At 45.9% G+C, this 25823-nt stretch overlaps 9 protein-coding genes across 9 annotated transcripts; 6 read left to right on the forward strand and 3 right to left on the reverse strand.

The window, feature by feature from the left end:
- Positions 1–1842: 1842 nt before the first annotated feature.
- Positions 1843–3540, forward strand: EURHEDRAFT_516421 (protein phosphatase regulator REG1; the record flags this gene model as incomplete). Its single annotated transcript, XM_040786475.1, has 2 exons — positions 1843–2456; positions 2523–3540. The coding sequence occupies 2 exons, from the start codon at positions 1843–1845 to the stop codon at positions 3538–3540; spliced, it is 1632 nt and encodes a 543-aa protein (XP_040637501.1).
- A 767-nt stretch (positions 3541–4307) lies between these two features.
- Positions 4308–6562, forward strand: EURHEDRAFT_516422 (ELMO/CED-12 family protein; the record flags this gene model as incomplete). The annotated part of the gene is made up of 3 exons (XM_040786476.1): positions 4308–4574; positions 4672–6046; positions 6099–6562. 3 exons carry the CDS (start codon positions 4308–4310, stop codon positions 6560–6562), a joined length of 2106 nt encoding a protein of 701 aa, XP_040637502.1.
- Positions 6563–7037: 475 nt separating this feature from the next.
- Positions 7038–9699, forward strand: EURHEDRAFT_459085 (putative cell cycle checkpoint protein Rad17; the record flags this gene model as incomplete). The annotated part of the gene is made up of 2 exons (XM_040784551.1): positions 7038–7838; positions 7891–9699. 2 exons carry the CDS (start codon positions 7038–7040, stop codon positions 9697–9699), a joined length of 2610 nt encoding a protein of 869 aa, XP_040637503.1.
- Positions 9700–9923: 224 nt separating this feature from the next.
- Positions 9924–11768, forward strand: EURHEDRAFT_413806 (putative UPD-GlcNAc transporter (Mnn2-2)). Its single transcript, XM_040782254.1, has 5 exons — positions 9924–10126; positions 10189–10455; positions 10510–10535; positions 10589–10605; positions 10665–11768. The coding sequence occupies exons 2-5, from the start codon at positions 10231–10233 to the stop codon at positions 11705–11707; spliced, it is 1311 nt and encodes a 436-aa protein (XP_040637504.1). The 5' UTR covers positions 9924–10126; positions 10189–10230; the 3' UTR covers positions 11708–11768.
- A 267-nt stretch (positions 11769–12035) lies between these two features.
- On the reverse strand, positions 12036–14567 carry EURHEDRAFT_403881 (dynamin-related GTPase DNM1; the record flags this gene model as incomplete). Its single annotated transcript, XM_040780262.1, has 3 exons — positions 12036–12350; positions 12407–14395; positions 14469–14567. 3 exons carry the CDS (start codon positions 14565–14567, stop codon positions 12036–12038), a joined length of 2403 nt encoding a protein of 800 aa, XP_040637505.1.
- A 421-nt stretch (positions 14568–14988) lies between these two features.
- Positions 14989–17562, reverse strand: EURHEDRAFT_516426 (putative actin binding protein; the record flags this gene model as incomplete). Its single annotated transcript, XM_040786477.1, has 4 exons — positions 14989–15078; positions 15202–17049; positions 17114–17301; positions 17358–17562. 4 exons carry the CDS (start codon positions 17560–17562, stop codon positions 14989–14991), a joined length of 2331 nt encoding a protein of 776 aa, XP_040637506.1.
- A 1353-nt stretch (positions 17563–18915) lies between these two features.
- On the forward strand, positions 18916–20433 carry EURHEDRAFT_403883 (uncharacterized protein; the record flags this gene model as incomplete). Its single annotated transcript, XM_040780263.1, has 1 exon — positions 18916–20433. One exon carries the CDS (start codon positions 18916–18918, stop codon positions 20431–20433), a length of 1518 nt encoding a protein of 505 aa, XP_040637507.1.
- Positions 20434–20619: 186 nt separating this feature from the next.
- On the reverse strand, positions 20620–24109 carry EURHEDRAFT_413808 (AMP deaminase). The gene is made up of 4 exons (XM_040782255.1): positions 22516–24109; positions 21339–22459; positions 21138–21265; positions 20620–21085 (listed from the first exon to the last, which is right to left on the reverse strand). The coding sequence occupies exons 1-4, from the start codon at positions 23914–23916 to the stop codon at positions 20748–20750; spliced, it is 2988 nt and encodes a 995-aa protein (XP_040637508.1). The 5' UTR covers positions 23917–24109; the 3' UTR covers positions 20620–20747.
- Positions 24050–24534, forward strand: EURHEDRAFT_109279 (uncharacterized protein). The gene has a single exon (XM_040777689.1). It carries the CDS (start codon positions 24162–24164, stop codon positions 24489–24491), a length of 330 nt encoding a protein of 109 aa, XP_040637509.1. The 5' UTR covers positions 24050–24161; the 3' UTR covers positions 24492–24534.
- Positions 24535–25823: the final 1289 nt, after the last annotated feature.

A 25823-nucleotide genomic window follows, 5' to 3' on the forward strand; every position in this document is an offset into this window, starting at 1 on the left:
CTCCGCCTTTTCTCGATATGATTTCTGGGGGTCAAGAGAGGGGGTCAAGAAAGAGGATGCCATGTATGTCTTCCGTATCTGGACTTCCCAGTACGCAGATACCGATGCCTCCACCATCCCGAGAACAGGGGGATATAGATTCTCTTCTGCTCCAGACCTCCATGGTGAATTGGAGTCGCCCAATAAGCTTCGAAGCAATAATCGAATTCTTATCACTTGCATCGCAGGATCCAGAAGGTAAGACGCACGATTCGCAAGCCACGTACAGAGTAGTAGCACGGACAAGCATCGGACAGAAAGGACCGTGTTGAGACCGTTGTCAATCATGTCCATACATGCTGGTTGCCACGGACTTTGGCACATGGCTTAATCGGGATTTGTCGAGATTGTAGAGTAGCAACCAGCATTATCATCCTTTTCTTTTCTTTTCTTTTCTTTTCTTTTCTTTTCTTTTCTTTTCTTTTCTTTTTTTTTTTTTTTTTTTTTTTTTTTTTTTTTTTTTTTTTTTTTTTTTTTTTTTTTTTTTTTTTTTTTTTTTTTTTTTTGCGATCTTTATCTTTGCATTGTCAACAATTTTCATTCAGTTTTCCAGATGCCCCCATTTAGATGTTATTCTTGGATTTTCTGGTCTAGGCCTGCCACAGTCCAACCATTTTAGGAACAACTTGCCCAATCAATGTAGTGCATTGTCGGGATTGCTGGGTTCAAATCCTTCTAGAGGCGGCACCAGAAAGTATATTTGAAAGTCTAGGGAGTACAAGTGCACCGTGGAGCATGGAAATTCATATAACGGGGAAAAGGAAAGACAGGCGAAAGCGTGACAAGAAACCCCAGTAATATATGGAGTATTGTTATTGATACTCATTCTGGAGTATGGAGTACATGAGCAACATTATTGATTCTTTCTCGGCTTCCCTGGAAGATCTGGACCATGTACTATAAATTACAGAAACGTATCGGTCTGTACTCCGTACAAAGTATGGGGTCCTGCATCCCAACGGTCTTCCGGTTGGTCAATTCCACATCTGTCACCCCAGCTGGTTGGCCAATGTGGCCTCCGCTTTCCCCGGTCCCGGTTTTACGGAGTACGCAGTACGGTACGAAGTACGGAGTAGTATCATCTCACAATTATAAGTTTGGTGGCGACTTCGATTTCCACTCCCGTACTACTACGACTCTACCACCACTACTATCACTGTTACTGCTACGTCCTCACTACTATTTCATGCTTCCACCGGAACGGGAAAAAGGAAAGTTTTTTTTTTTTTTTTTTTTTCCAAATTGATAACATTCGCTCAAAGCTATTTGTGTTTGCTTTATACCCTGCTTGCTCTTTTCCGAAAAGATAAATCCTCGTTCTCTCCCTCTCCGCAATTTCACTTGAACTCATCGGTCCTGCTTCCCGTTTACCACGTCACTATTTCAACAGCGCCATCCTCTCTTCTACTCCTTTTCCTCAATTGTTTTCAATTATCAATTTTCGAATACGAAGGAAATTCTGCTCTTTTGATACCTACTGCAGAGTAGTGGTTAGGTTACAGGCCCTACATTGGGCTTTCGCCCCCCGTTGGTCAGTCATCGTTGTGCAGGAAGTTAGGGAGCACCACTACGTCTATTTTGCACCGGTTTTACTATCCACAGCTTTGTTATACTATATTATGCCTGGTGGTTACGTCCATCCCTTGATTGATCGGCTACTTTTCACGTTCTGCGACGGATCCCTGGTCCCTGTACCTGCCCCCTCCGAAGTTACTCTCCAGACAGCCATTGTGTCCAAGGACTAGTGGTCGCAATTCCGAATCGTCTTTATATTTATCCCAGTCAATCTGTCGTGGTTGAAATATGACAGCTGTGCTCACTATCCCGCGGGAAAAGTATTCGCGGTTTGCCCCGGATCCACTGCAGTGTCCCACTACACAAAGATACATCCTAAAGGGCCCAGAGGTTTCGGTCAAATCTCCCATATCCATCCATAGTGATTATCTCTCTACGGACTGTCTCAGTCCGATATCATCATCTGTGGCCTCGTCGGTTCCGTCTTCTCCCACTCTCAGTAGCATTTCGCCCAGTATTGACGATGAGCATGATGTTGACAATGACGACGAGGTCCTATTCCCCTCATATGATTTCAAAGAAGTATCCGAGAAGGATGTAATGTCTCAACAGCAACAGCAGTCCAACGAACTTGTCAGTAGTACTCCTACTGAGCCATCAATAGATGACCAGCGCTTGCAGACGCCTGCAGCCGATGATACTTCGCTGGAAGAAGAACCGTCAAGACATGTTGATTATCTCTCCCATGACTGGAAAGAGGAGGACATCTGGACATCATGGCGTTACATGACACGACGCAAGGATGTATACAGCAACGGGTTGCGACTGGAAAATGCTTCCTGGAGAACGTGGACGAAAGTGAAATTTAATTTGGGTACCATCTCCCCAGAAACCCTTAATTGGTGAGCATACTGCTATGGCCCCTCTCCGAGCGCCTTGGTGTCTCAAAGCTAATAGTTTCCCAACAGGCTCAAGGATTGCGATGTGACATGGTTGTATGGTCCGTTGAAAACATCCAAAAATTTCGGTTCAAATGCCTCACCTCCACCGACCCATCTAACGACGCCCAATATATGTCAATCTCGGAAGCCTATCTTGAAGAAAAAGACCGCATCAGAGACAATGCTGCAACGATCATTGTCTCAACACACACTGTTACAACGTGCAGGTGCCTTACTGAAGGCGAAGGAGGCAGCAAATGCACAAGATCAGTCAATTTCGCGATCCAGGCATCAACAGGATCAAACAGGTAGTACTACACCGACAGCAATTGCCGGAACACCTACAACTGCGTCCGTTTCGGACATAGGGTCACCTAATGAAAGGCGACACATCCATTTCAATAATGAGGTCGTACAATGCATCGCTATTGAAGCAAAGGACGAGGAAGAAGAATACGGGAAGTACCCAATAGGGCTCGAGGATGGCCTGCTCTCAGGCAATGTCACCGTGACGAATCAGCTGCTTGCCAACACAGCATCTGGAAACATGAGTTCCCCCCGTAACAACGAAAACAAAACCATTGCACCCCTTCCATCTACCACTCTCAGGGGAGAGATGCCCGAGCCACCTGCAAGCTCGCTGTTTGAACGTTGGTTTGGTTCACGCTCATCACCGTCGCCATCTCCTACACCTAAAGATTCCCATCAATCCTCTGAGCCATCCGCCAATTTCCTTCTGGATGATGATGATGATTACAATGATGAATATGACTCGAATGGCGGTTTTGACTTTAGTTGGCAGTCCAATTGGCAGTCCAAGCAAGTTTCGAGTGCCTCCACTCAAATTCGCCCTCACTCCGTCAGCTCTGAAGATGATGAGGACGGGCTAGAGATAGACCGGGATTTCCATTTGACCTCGGATATGTTCTCGCTGGGCGAGTATAGTGAGTCGCCGGATGCTGGTATTCTCGACAGAGTGCTTGATACAGTAAACACGGCCAAAGATATAGCACATGTTATATGGAATGTTGGTTGGCGGCGGTAACCCTGCGCCACATTCTGTTCTCCTTGAGCATCTTGACCTAGTCATGCTTGCCGATTACGACATACACGCATATAATTAAGATGGCATTTGATGGAGTTAGGGTAATGTTTATACCAACGATACTTGAATTTCACTGGGTTGTTGTCGGACTATTCATTGGCGCTTAATAAACGGCTTTTCTTTTCTTTTCTTCTCCTTAACTCCAGTGCGTGATGATTATAGACAAGGACTGAATTGAGAATCAATGAATTGATCTATTTTGTTATATCGGTGTCTTACCCTATGTTTTCTTTACAAGAACAGATTCTTGACCATGCCCGGGAATGGTCATGACGCAGATGCTAGGGCTTTCGCAGTAGTTAATCGCCTTTACGATAACATGCTTGGAGTATCAATACCCTTCCTTCACACGTTTACACATAGAAAACTGAGGAATAGAACTACCCTAAAAATATTTTTCGCTCGCTCAATGTCTCAAAGATGGATACGATATGGTACACCTTAGGCTAGACGCCAGCTCATGTAACTAAACTCTGGTTCCTGCCTCCGCACCCCTGACTGACTCCGCCCGCAGCGCCAACTTACTCCTCCGTACTTCTTATTTTTGTCGTTGCTGCAAGCTATTTCTTTTCATTTTTATCTAAATTAATTCTACTCTTTCGCTCATTTAAATTCATTTGACCGCTTGGTTGACATTTGTTTCATCTTTTCGTCCATTCGTTAAGCCTTTCCGATTCCTCGCGCAGGACCGCGTTTCTTTTTGCATTATGGAGGGCATCAGCATCCCTGAACTCGTGGAAAGGTTGGGGAGTGATGAAGACGCTGTCCGTAAAATGGCCGTCTTCAAACTTCAGGGGAATATTGGGGATCCTTCGTTTGCTGATATCTTCATCGCTGAAGGCGGGCTGTCCAGATTACGCTACCTCACACTACATGCAAGTGGGAATACATTGGCATACAGTTTGACAAGCCTTGCACGGCTATTGGAGGTCGATAAAGGATGGGAGTTTGTGGACCAGGATGTGGTGGAAAGGGTAAGTCTGGGGATTGGACACAAGTTCGGACTTGATCTCTGGGTGCTTTATTCAGTCACGAACGCCATACTAATGTGGTCTTGTGACTCTCCTCCAGATTGTCGAGCTTATTGTCACGCATCCTTTGGTGAACATACTGCGCGGAGCGATGTCGATTCTCGTATCCGTCGTATCACACCCTTATGTTGGCGGCCATCTTTCCCAGTCAGGAACGTTCGGTTTTCGCGCCCTGAAACCCGCAATCGCCATTTATCCGCAATTCCTGGAGATGCTTGTGAGCAGGCTCTCGTCCGCCGATCATGCACTTTGTGCCAATGCGCTACAATTGATCAATTGTCTCATGCGCGACTCGATAACAAACGACTCAGAACTTGAATGGCCCAAATTCATTCAGAGATTGCAAAACTTAGGCGCGATCAGGGCTGTATATGTTCTCATGCAGGGGACTGCACTGCAGGACCTAGCGCATCCCCTTATTGAGTTCCAGTCTCTAACAAAAGTGCTTTTGCGGAAGTGGCGTGATGTTTATCTTGACCTAGAGAAGCCAGAACACAGAAGGGCATTGAAAGGGATTTACGTGGTAAGCTATCCTGAGAAGAATCAGGACAAGACACCGGATACTTGTGACGAGACGCGACGTTCCTCCAAAAAACACCACTCGGAGAAATGGCGGCGACTTGGGTTCGAGTCGGAGAACCCTGTTTCCGAGTTTGATACGACCGGATTCCTAGGAATGATGGATCTTGCCGATTATGTCCGAAACTTTTCAGACGAGTTTCAGAAAATGCTCTTGGAGCAGTCAACGAAATCGTCAGAGCAACGATGCCCAATCGCTCGAGCATCCTTGACAGTATCTTCAATACTGTACGACCACTTCGAAGTTGACAAGTCGGACATGGAAGATGCCAAAAGTTATCTTATCATGGACTCTCAGTCCAATTTAGACCGAGTATTCAGACCACTGTTGCTGCACTGGACCCGATTGCATGTTGCGGGACTTCATGCGTTCTTCCGGCTGTGGAAAGCTACAGGCTCCGAGGTGGAGGATTTCGATAAGATTGCCGAGCTTGTTCGCATTCTCATTGAGTCGGTTGTCGGAGGAGCGCCACGGACAAAGGATGTACAGGACGTGGAGGAAGAACTGGCCGAATTTGATCATCGACGGCTTCGTGAACTGCAGATGGAGATCTTGGAACTTACATATGAAGATGTATGGGGCCAGCATCTCCGTCAGGTGCGTGATGAACTACATCACGAAGCGCTGCAGTTTGTCAAGGAGCAGAGAATCCGATGTTTACTACAAGGCGCTTGGTTCTTCAATGGCAACCCTTCCAAATCGGAGACAGGGTCTTCCTTGTCCAAGTCCACGTACAGATATGCCCAGCTGTCTCATAACAGAAGATATCTTCACTTTGGGGATTTTGATGCTACAGATAATCGAAATCCAGACCTGGATGCCTTGCCAGACAAGAGTGAGCATTGAACCTTCCACCTAATGATTCATTTGCTAACTTGCGCTCTTAGTTGATCTCTCAACCGTTTCGTCTGTCGTTTCGAACGTCTCGGCAGCACCAGACGACGAGTCTTCTTCAACTGTGAAGACCACACCTCACCAACCTGTTACTTCTACCAAGATTACCATTCATGGTTATGTCCCATCTGGGACAGCTGCGGGCGCTCAGAAAAGCCATAATCGTGCTCGCTCAACTAGTAGGGCGACACAGAAAGAGGTGGTACTGTTGACTCTCCGGCCACAGTCCATCAGCACTGCGTCTGAATGGCTCGACGGCTTACTTATGCTCTTGGATCAACAACCCATCACAGCAGAAACTAACAAAGTGATTGACCTTGTCAGCAATTATGGGCTAAAGATTCGTTTGCTGAACATTCGATTTGACGATGCTGTCTTTGCCGGGGAACCTCCCCAAGTTCCCTCTCGGGAGGGTCTTGACGATGATTATTATTATGATGTGTTTGGGGGTGCTTGATCATATCGTTTAGCCCATCTTTTCTTGTATATGTTTGGGCACTTCAGTTATTTTGTACATGATGTGTCATTTTCTTGTATCATTGATATATACCCATTGCTTTTGTTTCTTTTATTTTCTGTTCATTTTCTTACTCGGATTGGTGTTCAGCATCTAAGTATATTTGTATCACTTTATGGGCAGCCGAACTGTACAATTTTAATGAGGATAGTCTAATTATTGAATCAATGAATCCTGGGTTTAGTACATACCTATTTATCTGACTTGCTAGCAGTCATAGAGCGGTTTATCTTATCTACGTATCTTATCATCATTCGATGCCGGGGGTTGAAGTATCAAAAGCTTCGTTCTGTACGGGACTCAGAAGACCGCCACCGTCGCTCTCTGATTATTCCCCAATACCGATATGCGTCTCTTGCTGCGTATTCCTTAATACAATGAATGATATGCTCCCCTGTGGAAGTGATTTGCCATCATGGACATCCGTCCTTCGAAGAGACAGCGAAGATTTACTGTCTACTCATCTGACGCAGATGACATTGAAGCGCAGATAGAAGCAAACGACGCAGGTTCTACAAGCCATGCTTCGAATACGAAGGGCTCCCGAAATAACGCGTTCCAATCGCCCATTAGCGATTCCAGGTCAAGTTCGAGAGCACCTCCCCTCCTGTCCTCGCGGCCGAAGACGACCTCGACTTCCAAACACTTTAATAACAAATCGCATTCGCCCAGTTCTCTACCTGAGAAAAAGAAGCATGAGAAACCGTTAAATGGAAAATCAACCGGAGATTCTTTGCACGGCTTCTTTCAAATCGCGGATGAGGAACAGCGATGGTCTTCGCAGAAGTTCGAACCGACGCGCCCCGCGGAGTCCACGACGGAAAAGGCTGGAGACGATGACGATTTTATAGAGGATGACTACGATTCTTTTGATGAGTTGTTTACGCAACATTTCATAAACGCGGACATTGGTTCCCAGGGCGGGACAGCAGGAACGCAGGAGAACGGTCAAGACAAATCATTCCAGAATCAACCATCGACCAATTCAAATTCGACAGGGAAGCGTGTGAGCTCTACCAAGCGTTTCTTGCTTCCTCAATCCCCGAAAGGCAAGAGTCAATCTCGACCATCAGCTACCGTCAACGCAGAGGACGATGGGCGTCCATGGGCCCAAAAGTACGGCCCATCCAATTTGGATGAGCTAGCTGTCCATAAGCGGAAAGTTACTGATGTGCAGAACTGGTTGAATGGTGTATTTATAGGGAGAAATAGATGTGTATGTTTCAGTTCTATTTTTTTCGCGTGCTGCTTTTGCTGATGGGTTCTAGAGATTGCTCGTTCTGCGTGGTCCTGCCGGTTGTGGGAAAACAACTACTGTATCTTTGTTGTCTAAGGCATTAGGCTTCGACGTCCTCGAGTGGAAGAATCCGCCAGCCTTTGATTTCAACACAAATGGTTATACATCCATCGGTGCTCAGTTCGAGGAATTCCTGGGACGCGGTGATAATTTTAGTGGACTTGAACTGGACGGGACAGAGAGCACTCTTTATTCTGGAGGAAGCCATGAACCTACACCATCCCAGCGACGTATTATTCTTATAGAGGAGTTTCCCACGATTCTGAGTCGGAATTCGTCTGGTCTGGCTGCCTTCAGGCTTTCTCTCCAGAGGTATCTTGCTGCAACAGCCCCATCTATTTCGAATAACCAAGTGATTCTGGAAGAAACAATGAATCCTCCTATCGTGCTCGTCATTTCAGAAACACTTTTGGGCTCGGCATCTTCTATTTTGGATAATTTAACTGCCCACAGGTTACTGGGACCAGACATTTACAACCACGCGAACGCTACGTTTATCGATTTCAACAGCATTGCTCCCACATATATGCAAAAGGCCCTAAGGCTGGTATTAGAGAAGGAGGCTCGTCATTCCAGGCGAGTTCAAGTCCCCGGGCCAGCATTTCTCGAGAGAATATCCGACATAGGAGACATCAGAAGTGCTATTTCTTCCCTTGAGTTTGTCTGTCTCAGAGGAGACAAATCAGGGGCATGGGGAGGAAGCATAAACAAAAGGACGAAGAAGTCGTCTCAAAATGGTGTAGGACTTACGCAGATGGAAAAGGAGTCATTGAAAATGGTCACTCAGAGAGAAGCGAGCCTTGGGATATTCCATGCTGTTGGGAAAATCGTATACAACAAGCGTGACGAGACTGACAGTACGACAGGGAGCATTAGGCCCCCTTCGCCGCCAGATCATTTGCGTCAACATGATCGACCTAGAGTATCTCAGGTCTGCGTTGATGAACTCATGGATGAAACTGGAACGGATATCCAAACATTCATAAGCGCCCTACATGAAAACTATGTGCCATCCTGCGAGTGCCTGTCATCTACAGACTATCTAGATGAATGTATAGGGGCATTGTCAGATAGTGACACGTTGTGTGCGGGCCAAAGAGGCGCTCAGAGGCATAGGGCAAGGGTCGCTGGAGCCGGAAATTTCAGTGCAGGTATTGACATGTTACGACAAGACGAGATTAGCTATCAGGTAGCTACGCGAGGTCTGCTTTTCGCTCTCCCTCATCCTGTAAAGAGGAAGTCAGGATCAGGGCGTGGGAACGATGCTTATAAGATGTCTTATCCAACATCTTTGCGTTTATGGAATGCGTCCGAGGAAACTGATGGTTTAATAGACTTGTGGATGAAGCGTCTGCTGAACCCGTTCGGCACAGCAGTCTCGCAGCCCAGTGGCATACGGAGTTGGAAGAATCGTTCAGCTGTTTGTGACGTCGACCAACATAATGACAGTGACACGCTCAGGACTGTGACAATGATGCCTCGCAATGATGCATTACTTTGGCACCTACCATATATGGCTAAAATCTTGCAGAACAAAGTCGAATCAAAGGAGCTCCGTGAGATCACCAGCTTTCGTATTGGAGCCCATAGCGATCTTCCTCACAACAACGACGACCGTGGCAACGATTCTTTGCCAGGACCTAATCATCTTCTCCGGCGGAGGTCACCCCATACCAAGGACCACAACAATAACAGTACTTTTGGGCCGCAACTCCCGCAACCCTTGGAAGACCAAGAGGAGAAGCTAGTTTTAAGCGACGACGATATTGTGGATAACTGAGTGGCCGGGTTCTGAACCGGATTGTAATCCAATATTGTTTGCATGTAATCTAAATTGCATATATTTATCTTGATATCATATAGTGGAATAATAATATCTTGACGGTGGTTGGCACACAAGATGAGTGAATGTAACAACCATATGTATGAACCTTGGAATGTCCAGTTTCATCAAATGTCGCCCATGTAGAGATACTATGAAGATTGTCCTTATCGGGGTTATCACGTTAACGACGCGATAACAAGCCTCCGATAAAGCCAGATAAATCGCATTAATTTCACATATATATATATCCATACAAATGTTGGCAATTGGACCAGAATTCGCCAAACTTGAGACGAACCAGACTGAAGATACGGAACATGCAGCTCGACCAGGCCAAACAATAAAGAACCCCAGTAATCGCACATCGAAACGCTCTAACCTGGTAGGTAAAAAGCACACTCTATTCAACGGCCTATGCTAATCACCGATGCCATTGTCCTACAGGCTATTACGGATAGATAGCCCGTCCTTGTCAATTGCTGCACAATGTCTAGTCGCAGCAATGGAACGTCAAAAGCGACTAGCAACGACCTAGCACCGAGTCACACGACCGACTTGCCCGGCATTGATGACAAGCAGAATGCCCACAGCAGTAGAGATACCAATGGCTCTCTGACAGGCATAGGCACGGCAGTGGCCCATGCGACTTTTCCAAGCTGGATGAATATGATCCTGATGATTTCGCTGATTTTCGGTGGCTGTTGTGCCAATGTAAGTTGAGCATCTCAAGGCCGTGAGAGTCTTTGTAGCTGACGCCTGGAGTAGGTGTTTGCGCTTGAAGCTATTATCAAGTAAGTTAGAAATAAAAGTACGTAAAGGCAGAAGCTAATGTTATATACTATAGGGAAGAACCGAGTTCTGGTGAGCAGCTAGTCTTGAAGAAAGCTACATAATGTCTTTATACTAACTTGGAATTGAAGGTCCTCTGATAACATTTGTTCAGTTCATTGTAACTGCTCTGTTGACCCTCCCGGACTTCATCTCAATATCTGAAGGTCCTCGATCATTATTCATATCCAAGCGTGTCATACCACTTCGCTCATGGCTGGTGTACACTGCATTCTTCTTGACAATCAATCTTCTAAACAACTGGGCATTTGCGTACAAGATCTCGGTTCCTTTGCATATCATTGTTCGCTCTGGGGGGCCAGTAGCATCAATGATAATCGGATACCTATTCAATGGCAAGAGGTATTCTCGGGGCCAAGTCATAGCAGTCATCCTGCTTACCTTGGGTGTTGTGGGTGCGGCATTGGCAGATGCAGAAGCAAGAGGTCAATCAATGAACATCGAGACTAATAGCGATAGCCACGCCATTGCAAACACGGTCACTGGGTTCTCTATACTTGCATTGGCAATGATTCTGTCCGCATTTCAGGGTATTTTCGCGGATCGACTTTATGAGCACCATGGTCGGAATAATTGGAAAGAAGCTCTGTTCTACTCCCATACACTTTCGTTGCCGCTTTTCCTCACATCTTACCCGCAGCTCTTGTCCCAATGGCGGACTCTGCTGTCGTCGCCCCCGTTGATTTCCAAGATCTCTACCTTCACATCTACAAATCATGGAGGAGTTTTGGTCACTGCTCCTCTTAATGTGCCTTCAATGCCAACATCGGTTTCTGGCGTTTTTTCATTTTTGGCATTGGTCGTTCAGAGGCATCAGGTCTTTCAGTCTTTCCTTGCTTGTGTCCCGATACAGGTGGTATATCTCTTCATAAATGCCTTGACGCAGTTCCTGTGCATCCGTGGGGTTCATCTACTTGCTGCAAAAACATCTTCCTTGACTGTTACGATCATTTTGAACATTCGCAAGCTTGTCTCGCTGCTTTTGTCCATATATCTGTTTGGAAACCAACTTGCGCCGGGTGTGCTTGTTGGCGCAGCTCTTGTATTTGCCGGTGGTGGCTTATACGGCTTCGAGGGCACGCGACTGAGAGAGAAGAGTTTGAAGAAAGACTAAATCCATATATATGCATATGAACCTTGTATCTCATGTTACGACCTATACAACCTTACCAGCCTTTTTTTTTTTTTTTTTTTTTCCCCTCCGTTTTGAGTGCAAATACCCCAACAAGAGGAAAAGAAATGGAGCAATGTTTTCATAAAAGACATCATCATACTTACATAAACGGGATTCTAACATATACACCAAGCCCAGCATCCTGCCATCTTGGTCCACACATTGTACAAAACCGATGGCAGCTGTTTAGTTTTATAAAACCCTGAAAAGAAACAAAAGAAAAGCAATTGTAAATCCACATGAAGAGTATTGGCAGCACGTAGATGTTCTAGAGAACCTCGCCCACGATTTTGGCTGCTTCCTTGTAGGTCTCCAGAAGTCTCTCACACTTTTCTCTCTCTGCCTTAATGCCATCGTCCTCGTGAAGCAAGTCCGCAAACAAATCCTCCCTGTATAGTTCACTGACAAGCCTATTTTGCACGACATCTTTACTGTGATTGACCAATAAATGCATAATCGCTTTGGGGACCTGGTCAGCAATCGTTTCCCTGACAATGTTGAAATACGATGAGATCAATCGGCGGATCAACTCAGTTTCTAAGACCTCGCGATCGGTAAGGCTCGGCTCCGAGTTCTCATTGGGCTAGAAACTTGGATCAGTCGATGTCAATAAGTATGGAAAAAGGATATGAGGCTTACAAATGGAAGCATATCACTGCCGTACTCAGGTGGAGCTGCAAGATCTTCCGGTGGCATCACGGGAGAGCGCAACTCCGGTCGGCGAATACTTTGGCTAATACTTGGTTCGCTAGGGTAGTTTGCTTGCTTGTTTTGGTGTGAAGAGGATGGGGGCAAAGAGGAAGCGCTTTGCACACCGTCTTTGCCAAAGAAATAGTTCAGGAATGAATCTCGCGTCGTATTCGAAGCTCCAAACGCTGCCTGAGGGCTCGAATGCGCCCCATTAAGCGCCGCTGCGATTCCGTTTTCTCCTGACTTGCCGAAATTGGGAGACATGCTTCGGTTACCTTTGGCTGACTGGCTTCTAACAGGGATGTTTTGTGCTTTTTGTTCGGACAGCTGATCCTCCTCATCTTCTTGAGGTACAGCCCCGTTGACGCCACCCAGCTCCTTGTGTCGTCGTCTTTCACGTCTTTTCCGATCCTCTGCCAAGGCCGCTTTTCTCTCCTGTTCCTGCTTATTCTGAATGATGGATGACATTGCAGCAGTGGCGCCAAGGAAGTTGGGATGGTTTGTGTTGATGTAAGCTCGTTGGATAGAAATCAACGATTCAACGTATCCCGAACAAGGCCCTAGGCGTTCACGGAGAAGATCAGAAACAACTTCGATAAGTTTTCCTTGGAGGCGCGGAAACCGCAGGAGTTCTTGGGAGCCACATGTATGGCAAACTTTTATGAGTTCCTCATAGACAAGTTCCACACATCTTTGACTAGGCGCCTCCAGTAATTTAATTTGGGGTTTGACAAGCAGATCAAATGCAAGTTCCGGGACGAAGAGGCTAGGACGCGGCCCAGTCGAGTTGCGGATGGCAGTTCTAATATCCGAAAGCGTTAGGTTATGTGTGGGATCGACTGTCTCGAGCGAATTTCCAAAGACAGAGTTGAATATATAATATATGCGCGCACCACCACAGAGCTCTTTCGTTGATATTTCGGATGATGTTCCGTCAATGGAAGAAATGAAAGAAGACGCAAAACGGGTCATGAGCTGTAATATCAATGACCCACGATGTTCCTTCCCACTGAACTGCTTATTACCATAACTGGCAAGCTCCTGTTGGGTCTGGCCCATGAGCGTGTTTAGGCGCGCTTTGATGTCCGGCAATCGATCACGAATATGAGCCATCAGGGTGGTATTCAATGTTTTCGCCAAAAAATGCGTTCCGCATCGATTTGCCATATTTCGATAAGCCGGGTGGTGCCGAAAGAAGTCGGCTTCGCCTTGAAGTGCATCCGCTAGAGACTTGCCCGCTTGGATGTCATGTTGGGATCGGTTGACCACACCGATAAAGCCGAGTTTAAGTGGATAAACACGACCGGAGAGAATATCCATTGCATTCGTACCGTGATCCATCAAATCCAATTTCGTCAGAACGCCAATTGTCCTCCGGCCCATTGGATCCACCTGACGAGCAAGCTTCAAGGCTTCAGAATTCACAAGGTCAACATTGGCCGGGGAGACCGCGAGAATGATGCTGTTTGGTTTCGCGATGTACTCCAGAATCAATGTTCGGGTTTGTTTCTCAATATCAGACGGTTGATCTCCAATTGGCACTTTTGTCAGACCAGGAAGGTCAACCAAGGTCAAATTGAGAACGTGAGGAGAGAATATCTTCAGATTAATGGGCTGTCTGTTGATTCCTTTGTTGCTTCCCGCGATCCTCGCAGTTTCGGCTTCGATCTCTTTCTTGACCGAAGCGAAGTCATCGAACTTTCGACCTGGAAGATGATGGAACTCGGCCCATTCATTTTGACCAGCTACACTAGCGGCTGTATGCGGTACGTGAACCTCATCACTACCAGGTCTGTCATGGCGTTCACTGGGTATGTTTATAAGTTGTAAAATCAATGGCCGTCTAGTGACTATGCCACTACCTCTCGGTAGGAAATCTCTACCAACGATGTTTTCGATCACAGAGGATTTGCCCGACGACTGTGAACCTACCACGACCTGACACATGTGTTAGAATGATGATCCATTATATGGCCGGTCATTCAGCTATGGAATAGATAAAATAACTCACAATCTGTGGTAAATCCAAAGAGTCACTCCCAATTGTATTGAAGACCAGGTCTTGCAGCTTGTTGACAGTGACAAGCAAATCCTCTCCTAGTGAAGCCATTTTTGTATAGTCAAAAGTGTGTTCTGGAGAGTGCCGAACACGCACTGAGATTTGATGCGGTAGAGGAGGGGACTATCAGAAAATGCAAGATAAGTAAAACTGGGAGCAGGGTCAAGTGACTGGCGTCCAATCCCTGTAAAACTGCGGCTCGTAGCTACAATGTGCCGAGTACACTGGACTGCGAAGCAAACTCACACTTCTAGTCGGAAACTTTACAAGGTTATATATAAGGAGGTGCAATTCCGAGCGTCTTGACGTGGTCTCACGTGATTGCTCATATCCACAATTACATACCCAAACACTACAAAAAAATCTCCTTTAATATGAAACAAAATAATTGTAGGTTCAGCTGACAAACTGGATATAATCTGCAAAGCAAACAGTCTGCCATTTTACACCAAACCACCTTGGAATTTTACCTTCAGCTGTCGTTAAGCTGGACATAGTTGGCTGGAAATAGGCCCTTCTTACCGCCATACTCGCCAAGCCACCAGTCATCGTCGGGGAATTCCTAGAAATCAATAACGTCAACCATAAACCCTCTATTCAAGGAAAAAAGTGAAGCGAATTTTTAGAAGATGCCTGACGACGATATGGTATGCGACGTGGTAGTATGGAGAGCAGGGTAACTTACAATATTGGTGATTTCAGCATTCTCAGGGAAGCTCAACTCATTGTCTTCCGCAGCTTCATAATCGTACAATGCCGCGGCCGTCGGTCCCTTCACTGTACTTTGCACTGACGAGGGAGCGGCGGACTGGTCAGCTGAAGCTGCTGGAATATCTGCTTCGTGCCCATATTCCTGTGACTCTGATGCTGGTCCAACCGGATGATCGTCCACAGCTTCAACGTAATTACTCGGAAATAGACCCTTCTCCCCATGGGTGTTCATACCCAACCACCAATCTTTATCAACCATCTCAATATCGGTCACATACTCTCCTTCCTTCAGATCAATCTCATTATCTTCGGCCTTGTCATAATCATATTGCACAAGGGCCTTTATACCACCAGCGGCTTGCAAGTCATGTCCCGCGGCGGTCTCGGCTACTGCACGGCCCATATCGTGAGTACTATCTTCAAGGTTCTTTTCGTCTGGAACGGCTTGCTGAAGGCTTTCTGACGGCAAAGCGGGAGGGGGTGAGTACTGTTCATCATGGGCATTTGTGACTCCTCGTCCCACAGGCATGGCAACGCGGATTGGCGAAGCCTCACGCACTGGTGGAGATGGGGGACTCGGCGATCGAGGTTGTTGAGGAGGGCTGGGGATGTTTTGGTGGGTTTCAAGTTCGTGGTCGACTTCTGTTTCCGTAGGACCGGCCGAAAATTTAGGGATAGGTACTGGTCGTGTGCTTTGTGTGTTAGTGGGCTTCGTATCTAAAGCAATTGGCTTTGAAGCAAACTGGTCTCGAATGGCACCGACGCTCTGGCGGGGCACGTCGGTTTCGATATCTGCAACCGATTCGGTAGTTTGCTCATAAGAATCACTGGCACCGGTATGCGCAGTCTGAACCGGTGGCCAGACTTTACCGGCGTTTGCATTTCCGCCCTGCTGTTCGGTTGGCACACCACCGGCACCCTGTGCCTTGGCCTTCCTTTCCGCCCACAATTGGGAAGGTGTCTTGCCACCCTCATCAGCAAAGGTTCTGCTTGCACTACCCACTTGCGAAGCAGCAGCAGCAGCAGCAGCAGGCGGTTTTGACACAGCATCGGCGGGAACAGGTGGCTTGGTTCCCGTGAATGCTGGGCTCGGAGCAACTCTGTTCGATACTTTAGGTTTGGGAAGACTTGTCAGGCGCGCAGAGGAACTAGGCGCTGTGGCAGGTGTCGCTGCAGGTTCATTGTCCCTTTGAGAGTCAGCCAAATCGCTGGCTTTGGCTCCAGCGGATGCTGTAGCATCGCTTGACGGCTGTGCCCTCGCACGGATAGCAGCTATATCCACCTTACCAACAGGCTCGTATGCGCCTTTGACAGGCGCAGGGCGCTCATCCTTAAGCTCTCCTGATTCACGCGCCTGTCTCCGTATGGCAGCAATGTCCACTTTGCCAATTGGTTGATATCCGCCCTTGACAACATCGCCACTGTCCTGAGTGGGTCGCTCAGCGCTGTTTTCCGTCGTTGCCTGTCTCCCGGATTTAAGTTCTTGCATGTTCACTTTTGTAGGTGCGTAGGCTGGCTGGACTTTCTCAAGCTGTGTCCTGGTGACAGGTGGTGCATCAGCCCCCCATCCATCATCGTCAACGTCTCTGTTAACAACTCCAGGTCTCGAGATACGTGGTGCTGGGCTTGACCCGGCAACACCAGTGCGAACCGGAGTAAAAACAGGCTTGGTTGCGATTGGGGGTTTGGGAGTGGGAGTGGCAGCTACCACAGAGGGCTCAGTCGCCGAGTATTTGGAGCCTGACGAATCTGCAACTTTCTGTACGATTCCTTCTGGGGTTAGATCGCCATCGGAACGAGCGGTGATTTGAACATGGTAGCCCTTTGAAATCTGGTCAGTGATCTTTTATATATATAAAGTAACTGGGTTTTTGGGGTCGACAAACATGTAAAAACTTAGAGACAGCCGCCAAGTGGCTAGTAAAATATCCTTTGGTTCGTTCAGGCACACCTTCTCCACACCATGCGATGAGGACGTTTTTGGGAAGCCCAGTGTTCGGATCCCGAACTTTCACAAATGCAAACTGCACTTTCCCCTCTGAGAACTCGTCAATAAGATCGAGTAATTCGCCGTCTTTGAAATAGATGTCAGCCGTTATATCAGCTGTATTGGTACAATGGAAAACTAACCTCCACTGCTCTGAACCTTCAAGACACTCTCTTTGTTTCCGGAATCTTGCTGGAAAACATTGACAAGTGGGGAGGAAACGGAGAAAACAGCCCATTGAGCATACGTTGGTGAGCTTGCAGGACCGGTAGGAAGGGTGGCATTGACCACAGTCTGATAGCTTTTCGATATCGAAGGACCATTGGTTGATAGATTTACAGTCGCCATGGCGAAGAGTTGTTCAACAGAATAATGCTCTCCGAGAATATGAAAGCAGTTAGAAAAATAATGTCATGAAGCGCGAAGAGGTCGACAACTATCTAAGAGTAGATATCTGGTAGTCAGCACAATTGTATGATAGTGCAGGCAGCCACGTTGAGGCGGGGTTGACTAACCAGAGAGGACAACTCTGGAATTGAGTGCTTGTCTTTTACCCAGGCGACAAGAAGGTGATTTCCTGATAATGAAAGGAGCTATTATATGGTTGATTTGATAGTATAGTAGAGTACTGGTGTAGATGTCGGTTGGATAGAAGACTACAGTACATATGTGGCCTGTACGGAGTACATTGGTATCATACAATGATACGGACTCTGACTTCATAGTACCCCATTTTCTCCATCAATATCGAATATCATTGGATATATTTTATTTCCCATGTGTACTGTATTACGCCAGCGTACCTGCTTACCCCTGTCATACTCCGAGCGCTATCCGTACTGTAGTTATTACTATCTATCTATATCTCTCGGTTCCTGTGCTCCGTACTCTATACATGTATCTGGAAACACCTACTAAATAGTGGTGAACTGGCTCATGGACAGCAGACTCTGTACCTACAATACAGAGTCCTATGTGCTCTGCCGAGAGCTTCAATTACTCCTGTCGTACTCAGGTATGTACTTTCATGACAATAGTTGCCACTAGATTGAGGTACGGAGAGTACTCCGTGCTCCGTACGAGTACGGGAGTGCTCCATAAATCCGGACCCATACTCCATACTAAGGTATGTACTCCATGCGAAGTACTCCATACAGTGCCCCCCATGAACATACATAGTACGGAGTACAGGGTGACCGACGAATGTCTCATCCGGTATTTTGTGCACGGAGTAGACTCTTTTGCCCCCTTAAGTTGTCCACACAAATCATTAGTTCTCTCAGATTTCTCTGTGCTTCAGGGGTGCCACTGTTCTTTATTTCGTACACTAGTAGAAGGCGCGGCCCAAATGACAAGCAAACTTTCCCTTAACAACTGATCACCAACCTTTCCTTACCTTATTATTTTCTCATTTCCCTATACGAGTACACACCACGTCCGATCCGATCTTATGAACTCGAGACTTTCACCTTGCTTCACCGAAACGCTCCCATCAGCTATAAGCATCGGCAAAAGAATCGAGACCACAGACATCAGGTTAGAAGGCAGCGATAAATTCGCATTTGAAGAAAGGGGCCGAGTCGGTATCAAATCTGCTCGAACTACCTGCTCGCATACTACAGAGCAAACATTCCGGGCCATTGTTTTTTCGCTAGGTGCATGCGGTATGGAGGTTCCAAAGCGCGACAGCCGGTTGAAACAATGCGAATGAATTACCGACGAGTTCAATTTGAACCAAAACCGTTCTTTCCTACACACAACTTCACACCTACATTTCCACCGAGAAGATTTACTCCCCAGCTCATAGAAACTGCCAGGCGTTCGTTTCGCAGAGACACCTCATATGATCGATATCATAGTGACCCGCCAGAATTGCAGGCAGAAGATACGTATATAGATACTGTCGGTGACCAGTCCTCATGTTCATCACTGGGCCATCGAGATATTCAGAAGATTTACCCAGTCAACATTTCAAGCCTCTCTGAAATCACTTCCGACTATAGCGGGGGTTCCAGCGGTTTAGGTCTACCGTCACTATCTTCATCTGCATCAACAAATGACTCAATAAACAAACCTAAACTTGAAGAGCAGCGTCGAGAGAGCTGTGACGAACAGTTTTCGGCGTATCTACTTTCATTGGCTGCACAATCAACCAACAAGCAATTAAAGGAGCAAATGTTTGCGGCTTTCCCAGATGAACAAGTTTCTCAAAACATAAGTCATTCTTCCATTGATACAAGTTACAACGAAAATCCCGTTCGCTACATCGAGAAGAAGCGGGTTGTTACCTCTCATGGTACACCCTCTGATGACTTGCGGAAATTTCAACACATCTGCCGACAACACATGGGCGAAACGAAGTCGAAAGGTCTGGCCATGGTCGAGGCCAAGGAAGGGGGTACATCGACCGCAGTTCATCAGGTTATAGATACTGTCCGAGAATTCCAGGACGATCATGGAGACTGGCAAAGCCGTGCTACTGTGACGTGCCCTACGAGCCCACCTTTGCTTGGAAACGACATTGTTTTCCCTCGAAGCCTATCTCCTGAAAGAACGATAAATGATATTGGAAATGCTACTCGCCATCAGCGAATAAATCTCGATCAACCATGCCGGGACCATGGGGGATTGTGGAGTGCAGACCTAAACGTTGGTGACAACCGTGGTGATGGTCTGTGGATGGGAACATGCCGCAGAGCCAGTGAGAGTGATAGGAATCTACACAAACTAATCCTAACAGAATCGATAATACCTGTCCGGGGTCATAAGGATGAATCTTCCGCGTCCTCTGATGTAACATCTGAGTACGGAGATCGACATCCCTTTGATCCTTTCATAAGACATAAGTGTACTGATAATGTGGACAGGAAGCTCAACCCCCAGGATGAATTCAACGAGGAGATCCACGATGGGTTTGTTACACAGATTTACAATTACCTTTCGTTGGGCTATCCGTGTGTTGCACATTGCTATGATCATGAGCTCAGCAGAATTTCCAGCATATCTGTAAATGATCTTCGAAAAGATGACTTTCACACTGATTCTAAAGGCTATGTTGGTGTTATCGAAGGCACTTCTGGGAGTATATGGTCTACTGGTCAGACGTGCATGCGCTGGTTAGCTTTACGCGTGTATATACAGAAATGGACAAGACAGCAGCCTTGGGTAGCTGAAGATGACAGTGATATTATCGAGGCGTGGGGTGAGTGGGAATATTGAAGTTGGGCAGCATAATATAATTCCTTTAATTTTTGCATTGAGCATGTTCTTTTCTTTTTCTTTTTTTCACTTTTTTTTCCTTTTCCCTCCCCTCCCCCACCCTTCTCTTTTGGTTGTTATCAGGGTAGCTACTTAGGGTTAAAATCGGTCACATGTACGATTCCCCTGCTAATATGATCATATTTATTGAGATACGGTGCCGTTCAACTTTTAACTATCCTGCATACGCCTCACCGTCTTTTGTCCTTTAATGTCAATAATATGAATTGATATTATTATTGAACGCTGAAAGAACTGTTCTAAGTTGCTAGCTGCTATTGGCATTTTCCATCTTCTGCTACTGGGCGATTGAACCTGCTGCTCCTTTGGGCTCGTTCGTGCACAACACCGGGGAAGATCTTTTGCTCTGGCAAGTTGTCGGTTCCAGTGGATGCTGGCCCTGCAGAACCAGTACCACCGGCTAACATAGGAGATTCACTAAGAAAATGGCCTGACGACTGGGAAGTTTGTGCGTCCTGGCTGAGAAGGTTCGTGGTAGTAACCGGACTCTGAACCCCAGTTTGAGATAGATATTGAGGGTTGTCCAGAATCGATCCAGTACCGGGGTCTGATGAACAGGCTAGGCCCTCAGCAGCGGTCACTTGGGAAGAAGCTACAGATGTCATTCATTTGCCTTGCAGAAGGGTGAAATAGGTGCAACATACCGTGAAAGTTCGGCATATTGGGGATCAATGGAGATGAATATGTAGTCTGTGACAGGTTAATGGGAAGGTTGCGATTTGCCGAGCCTGTTATGCTGCTGGCGACTGTAGAAGCAGAGTATCTCGCAATCCTTGTGAGCATTTAATCAGCTCACTTTACTCTGAACAAGACAATAGCCTGGGATCAAATTGGTAGGACCTTACAGCATCAGCTCTGCAAGTAAAGTATCATGTCTGTATGCTTCGCGTATATCAGGGACATTGCTTTTGGCGACATTGTTTCCAGCAACGCCCGGCAAACAACAATCGTCGCCTAGCCATCTTTCTTTTAAAGACAGCTCGAACCCACTCTGCTCAACTGAATGTTTAGCAAGCTCACACATGTCTACTGCACTGAACTTGTATATCTGTGCAGCAACTGAATATTCTTCAATCAATGGTTCTTTGGTGAAGGCAAATTGCAATGGATCGTCAGTAGACAAAGATATATTCAAACCTCGTCTGAAGAAACTGGCACATGGGTTCTTGTCATAGGTAAGGAACAGCGCATTGTTACTGAGCGGCGACATAGCAATTCCGATCTGATCAAGATAGAACAGGTATTGTAGTAAGGGAACCTTTCGCAATAATATCCCATGGCTGATACTATGGCAGCAAAGAAAACCCACTGCAAGATGATCAGGGTCCCCAGCCTCCCCACAATGCGGCCGAAGGACGAAGGTATTGAACCCGCGTCTTTTACGCCAGATGTTGAGAGACGCGATATTGGCAAACATGAAGTAGATCCAATAGCTATACGGCGGGTTCTGCTTTGTATCCCAGTCCCTTGGCACTGGATATTTCCGGTAGAAACGACGCTCCGCTTTGCTTTCGTCGTCGACGCTGTCAAATCCAACAACGCGTTGAAGAAAAACATGCAGTTTGGGGTGGCTGCGAGGGTCTTTTGTTACCTCGAACAACGGCTGAAAGACATTCGTTATGACTTGTTCGAAATTCTCCATCATACCACTCGCTTTGTACACATCGTAAAGACGAGGGATCTGGATAAGCCAGCGGACATTCGGCGAGAATAACTTGTTATCTATCACCCAGGCAGCAAGCTTGTCCCATTCCTGTACTGATCTTCCGTAAATCGAAATACGCCATTCCACCATTTGATACTTGCTAGATTCCAAGTCGGATATAACTTCTTTGGTTATCTCCGCCAGATAACGGCCTTTGATGTAATTGTCCGTCTTCAAAAAAATCTCACGTAGTCGCGACTCTCCCACAGGATTATACTTGAGGTTGAATTTATCAAATCGGTGGAAGGAATCAGTGTGTGCCTGAAAAGGTCTTTAGCAACTCAATTCCCAGGCCACGTTAATTAGATCGAACTCACATGCATATCAAGCGTATCTATACTCAAGTCATAAGCAGTCAGTTTGATACTCTCAAACACCTCTCTCAATGTCAGATGTTTCCCATCTCTGAAAAGAACAACTTCATCTGGCGACTTCTTCATTTTGCTTTTGATAAATCGAAGAAGATGTTTTTGGTTCATGCAAGCTGAATGGTGAACATGTGTATCAACTTTTCGAACATTATAAAAGTCGCGATGAGGTACTTTCTTGCTATCGGCCATTTCTTGATATTCATTCAACAATGCGTAGAGCTGAAACTTCCCTTCAAGATAGGAAAGGCGTTTGAAAGCAAAGCTTTTGGCAGGCCCATCCGAAGATACATCGATCACGGCCTCAAGATCCATGTAAAAATCACGCAATGAAGGTATTTGCACGATAGGCTCACGCAAATCCGCTGCCTCAGTCGTTTCATAGACTTGGTACACACTGTTCTGATCAAATCTGAAAACTTCGTCTGATTCCCCAGGGAGCGGCATAAGTTCTGCCATGTCAAAATCTTCTCCAATGTCCTGGCCCATCTTCCTTCGCTTTTGACTCCCATAGCAAGGATCCCCAGGGTTCCCTGTATCCTTTTCGCCATCCCAGGCTGGCTCTGGGGGTGGCGGATAAACCCTCCAACCAGTATGGTCTTTCGGGTTATCACCATCCCCTTGTACCGAGAGTCGGACATAATGTGACCTGCGATCAAGCAATCCTCGTATTTTGCCGTATATGGCATTTAACTCAGTCGCGACCGCGTCACTATTAGACCTGAGATTCATTGTATCTTGGGAGGGTCCCAGCCATGGATTAGGTGTCTGAGTGCCACCCGCTGATGAATGACTGGGCTTTTGTTCTGGATTAACACCAGAGTGTGATGCATGAATCTTAGACAGTTGCTCGGCAGCATTGAGGTTCCCTTCAGACTTGAGCGCTGAAGTGTGTTGGCCGGTTGGCGCTAGAGCTTGCAAGGGCCGGACAGACTGCGGTTCAAGGAAGTCACGTATGGCACCTGCAGAAATTTGATCTTTGTTGTCCATAGTCGGCATTTTTTGGCCCTTTGCTTCGATGTTGCCGCTGTGGTGACTAGGGCTCGCTGGAGTCTGCAAGTCTTCGGGGTCACCACCTCGTGACGCCAACTGGTGATGATGATAGAAAAGCTTCGCTTCAGCTTGGCTCATTGATTTCTCATATGTATAGTCATATGTAGGCGTCTTCTGTTGTCTATCTCTTGGCAAGATATCACCAGGCGGGTTCATTGAAGCTATATCGGACCTTCCATGCTCTTCAGGGTCGATTTCATCTTCGCTGGAAACCGTCATCGAGCCATTCGATGCTGTTTCATGGCTTTTTGAAAGGTCCTCGTTCTTGCGATAAACGTCGCGATCAATGTAAGACATATCGGCCTGTGATGGGCTCATCGCATTGGATGATGGGGCCTTTCTTTGCTTGTCAACCACTAATCAGTCCACCTGATCTTTGGTTCTATTCTTGCTATTTTCAATTGAACTGGCTGTGTACCTGGTGTGTAACAATATTCTTGCGTGAATGATGAAGTGACTTGCTTTAACTCAGATGTAGCCAACAATCTTCAACTCTTTTTTTTTTCTTCTGCTTTCCTTTTTTGGGAGATCGGTGTACGTTTATGTGTGTACCAACACAGAATTACACCACCCTTCACAGGCATGAAAACAACTGTCAATATCCCTGTATGATAAACTTCAGAGTACTCCATGCATACATACAGTTAAAAGGGTGCCGGTCATATGATCAACATTCCGTTTACTACATTGTTCTGATTGGACCCATCCTTTACAATGACGTATGCTTGCTTGCTACGAGTACAGGTACAGGGAGCCAAGGATTAGGGCACTGCGGCGTTATCTTAGTTACAGAGGCAATGTATATGTTTCATCTAAGACGCACAATGTATAGGTTGCGGTCCAATCCTGGATTCTTCAGAAGATCGAATTGAGCTGAGAAATTTATTTTCTGATTTGTCATTCCTCACCAATCTGTGCAAGTCACTTGCTCAAGTAGTGGTACACCCTAGTTAACCACTAGATGCATACGTCGCCGCTCCAAAGACTGTTTGTACAATGGGAATAAAAGGCAATCAGGGAAGTATGCAGTAAGAAAATAATTTTTAAGCAGTCTTCATATACGGGATCAGTGAGAGAAGAAGCGCACATAGATGGTGTCAAGTGGCAAACATATTCAAAGTCACATGATGGTATAAACTGCGGCGGCCAATCGACATTGAGCATTGAAAATTCAGATGTCAGAAGCTACTTTAAACTGCGGAGCAAAACTCCGCAACTAGGGTGGTGGAATAATCTGATCGGATAAAAATATCAGATACAGTTAACTTCATTATTTCACTTTTTCAATCTACAGATTTGCGATTGCTCTGTTGGAATAACACTAAAGGTCTCTCCATATTATATCTTTTAAATACGCACTCTTCAAAAAGTAACTTACAGTAGGCTTATAGATTTAGATATCTTACTACTTAAGTCTAGAGAATCCAGCAATAATAAACTGGCTCAAGGATAATTATAATAAGTCTCTTTGAAATAAAATTGAATTCTAATAAAATATTTAGGTATAACATTGGAAAGTTTCCGACTACAATGTGCGAGCTTCATATTCCAGTATACTTGGTACATCGTAGAAAGCTCTCAAGATTATTTAAGTTTAATACAAAGGAACTAGCATATTTAAAAAGTCACAGCTGATATTTATTAACTCTCCAGAAAATAATCTTGTTCTACTAATAGAACTCTTTATGCTTAGTGACTTATTATTACCTATTCAAAAATCACTCTCAAACAATTCTCGAATATAGAAACGTATAAAGTAAATGAAATATTAAAGTAACATCGATTTTAAGAGTTTAATCCGATTTCATTGATTAGACACGTAAGAAAACCCCCCTTTCTCTCTTATAAGTCAGAAATACACATCCTAATTCTCATTAGTTGGTGCAGTGTTTCAATGTCGTTCATTAACATCACTGATCTACTGATATACATCAGCTCCCTCGTCATAGCACCTCCCAGTTGCTCAATCGATTACTTAATATATATATGTAACTCAAATGTGACAATTCCGTAGTCTGTAGGTGCCCATGGGTGCCTCAACACATTCAAGTACCTATATCAGAGGATATGCTTGGGTAGGGGTAATAATTTAGAATAACAAAGAATTCATATAGTGTGATAATGGAATTGTTTTTTTTTTTTTTTTAAAAAAAAAAAAAAAAAAAATCCCGAATTCCCTGTAAACCCTCGCTGGTGAATTCCAG

This window comes from Aspergillus ruber (assembly GCF_000600275.1).
Source record: "Aspergillus ruber CBS 135680 unplaced genomic scaffold scaffold00019, whole genome shotgun sequence".
Classification (NCBI taxonomy): Eukaryota; Fungi; Ascomycota; class Eurotiomycetes; order Eurotiales; family Aspergillaceae; genus Aspergillus; species Aspergillus ruber.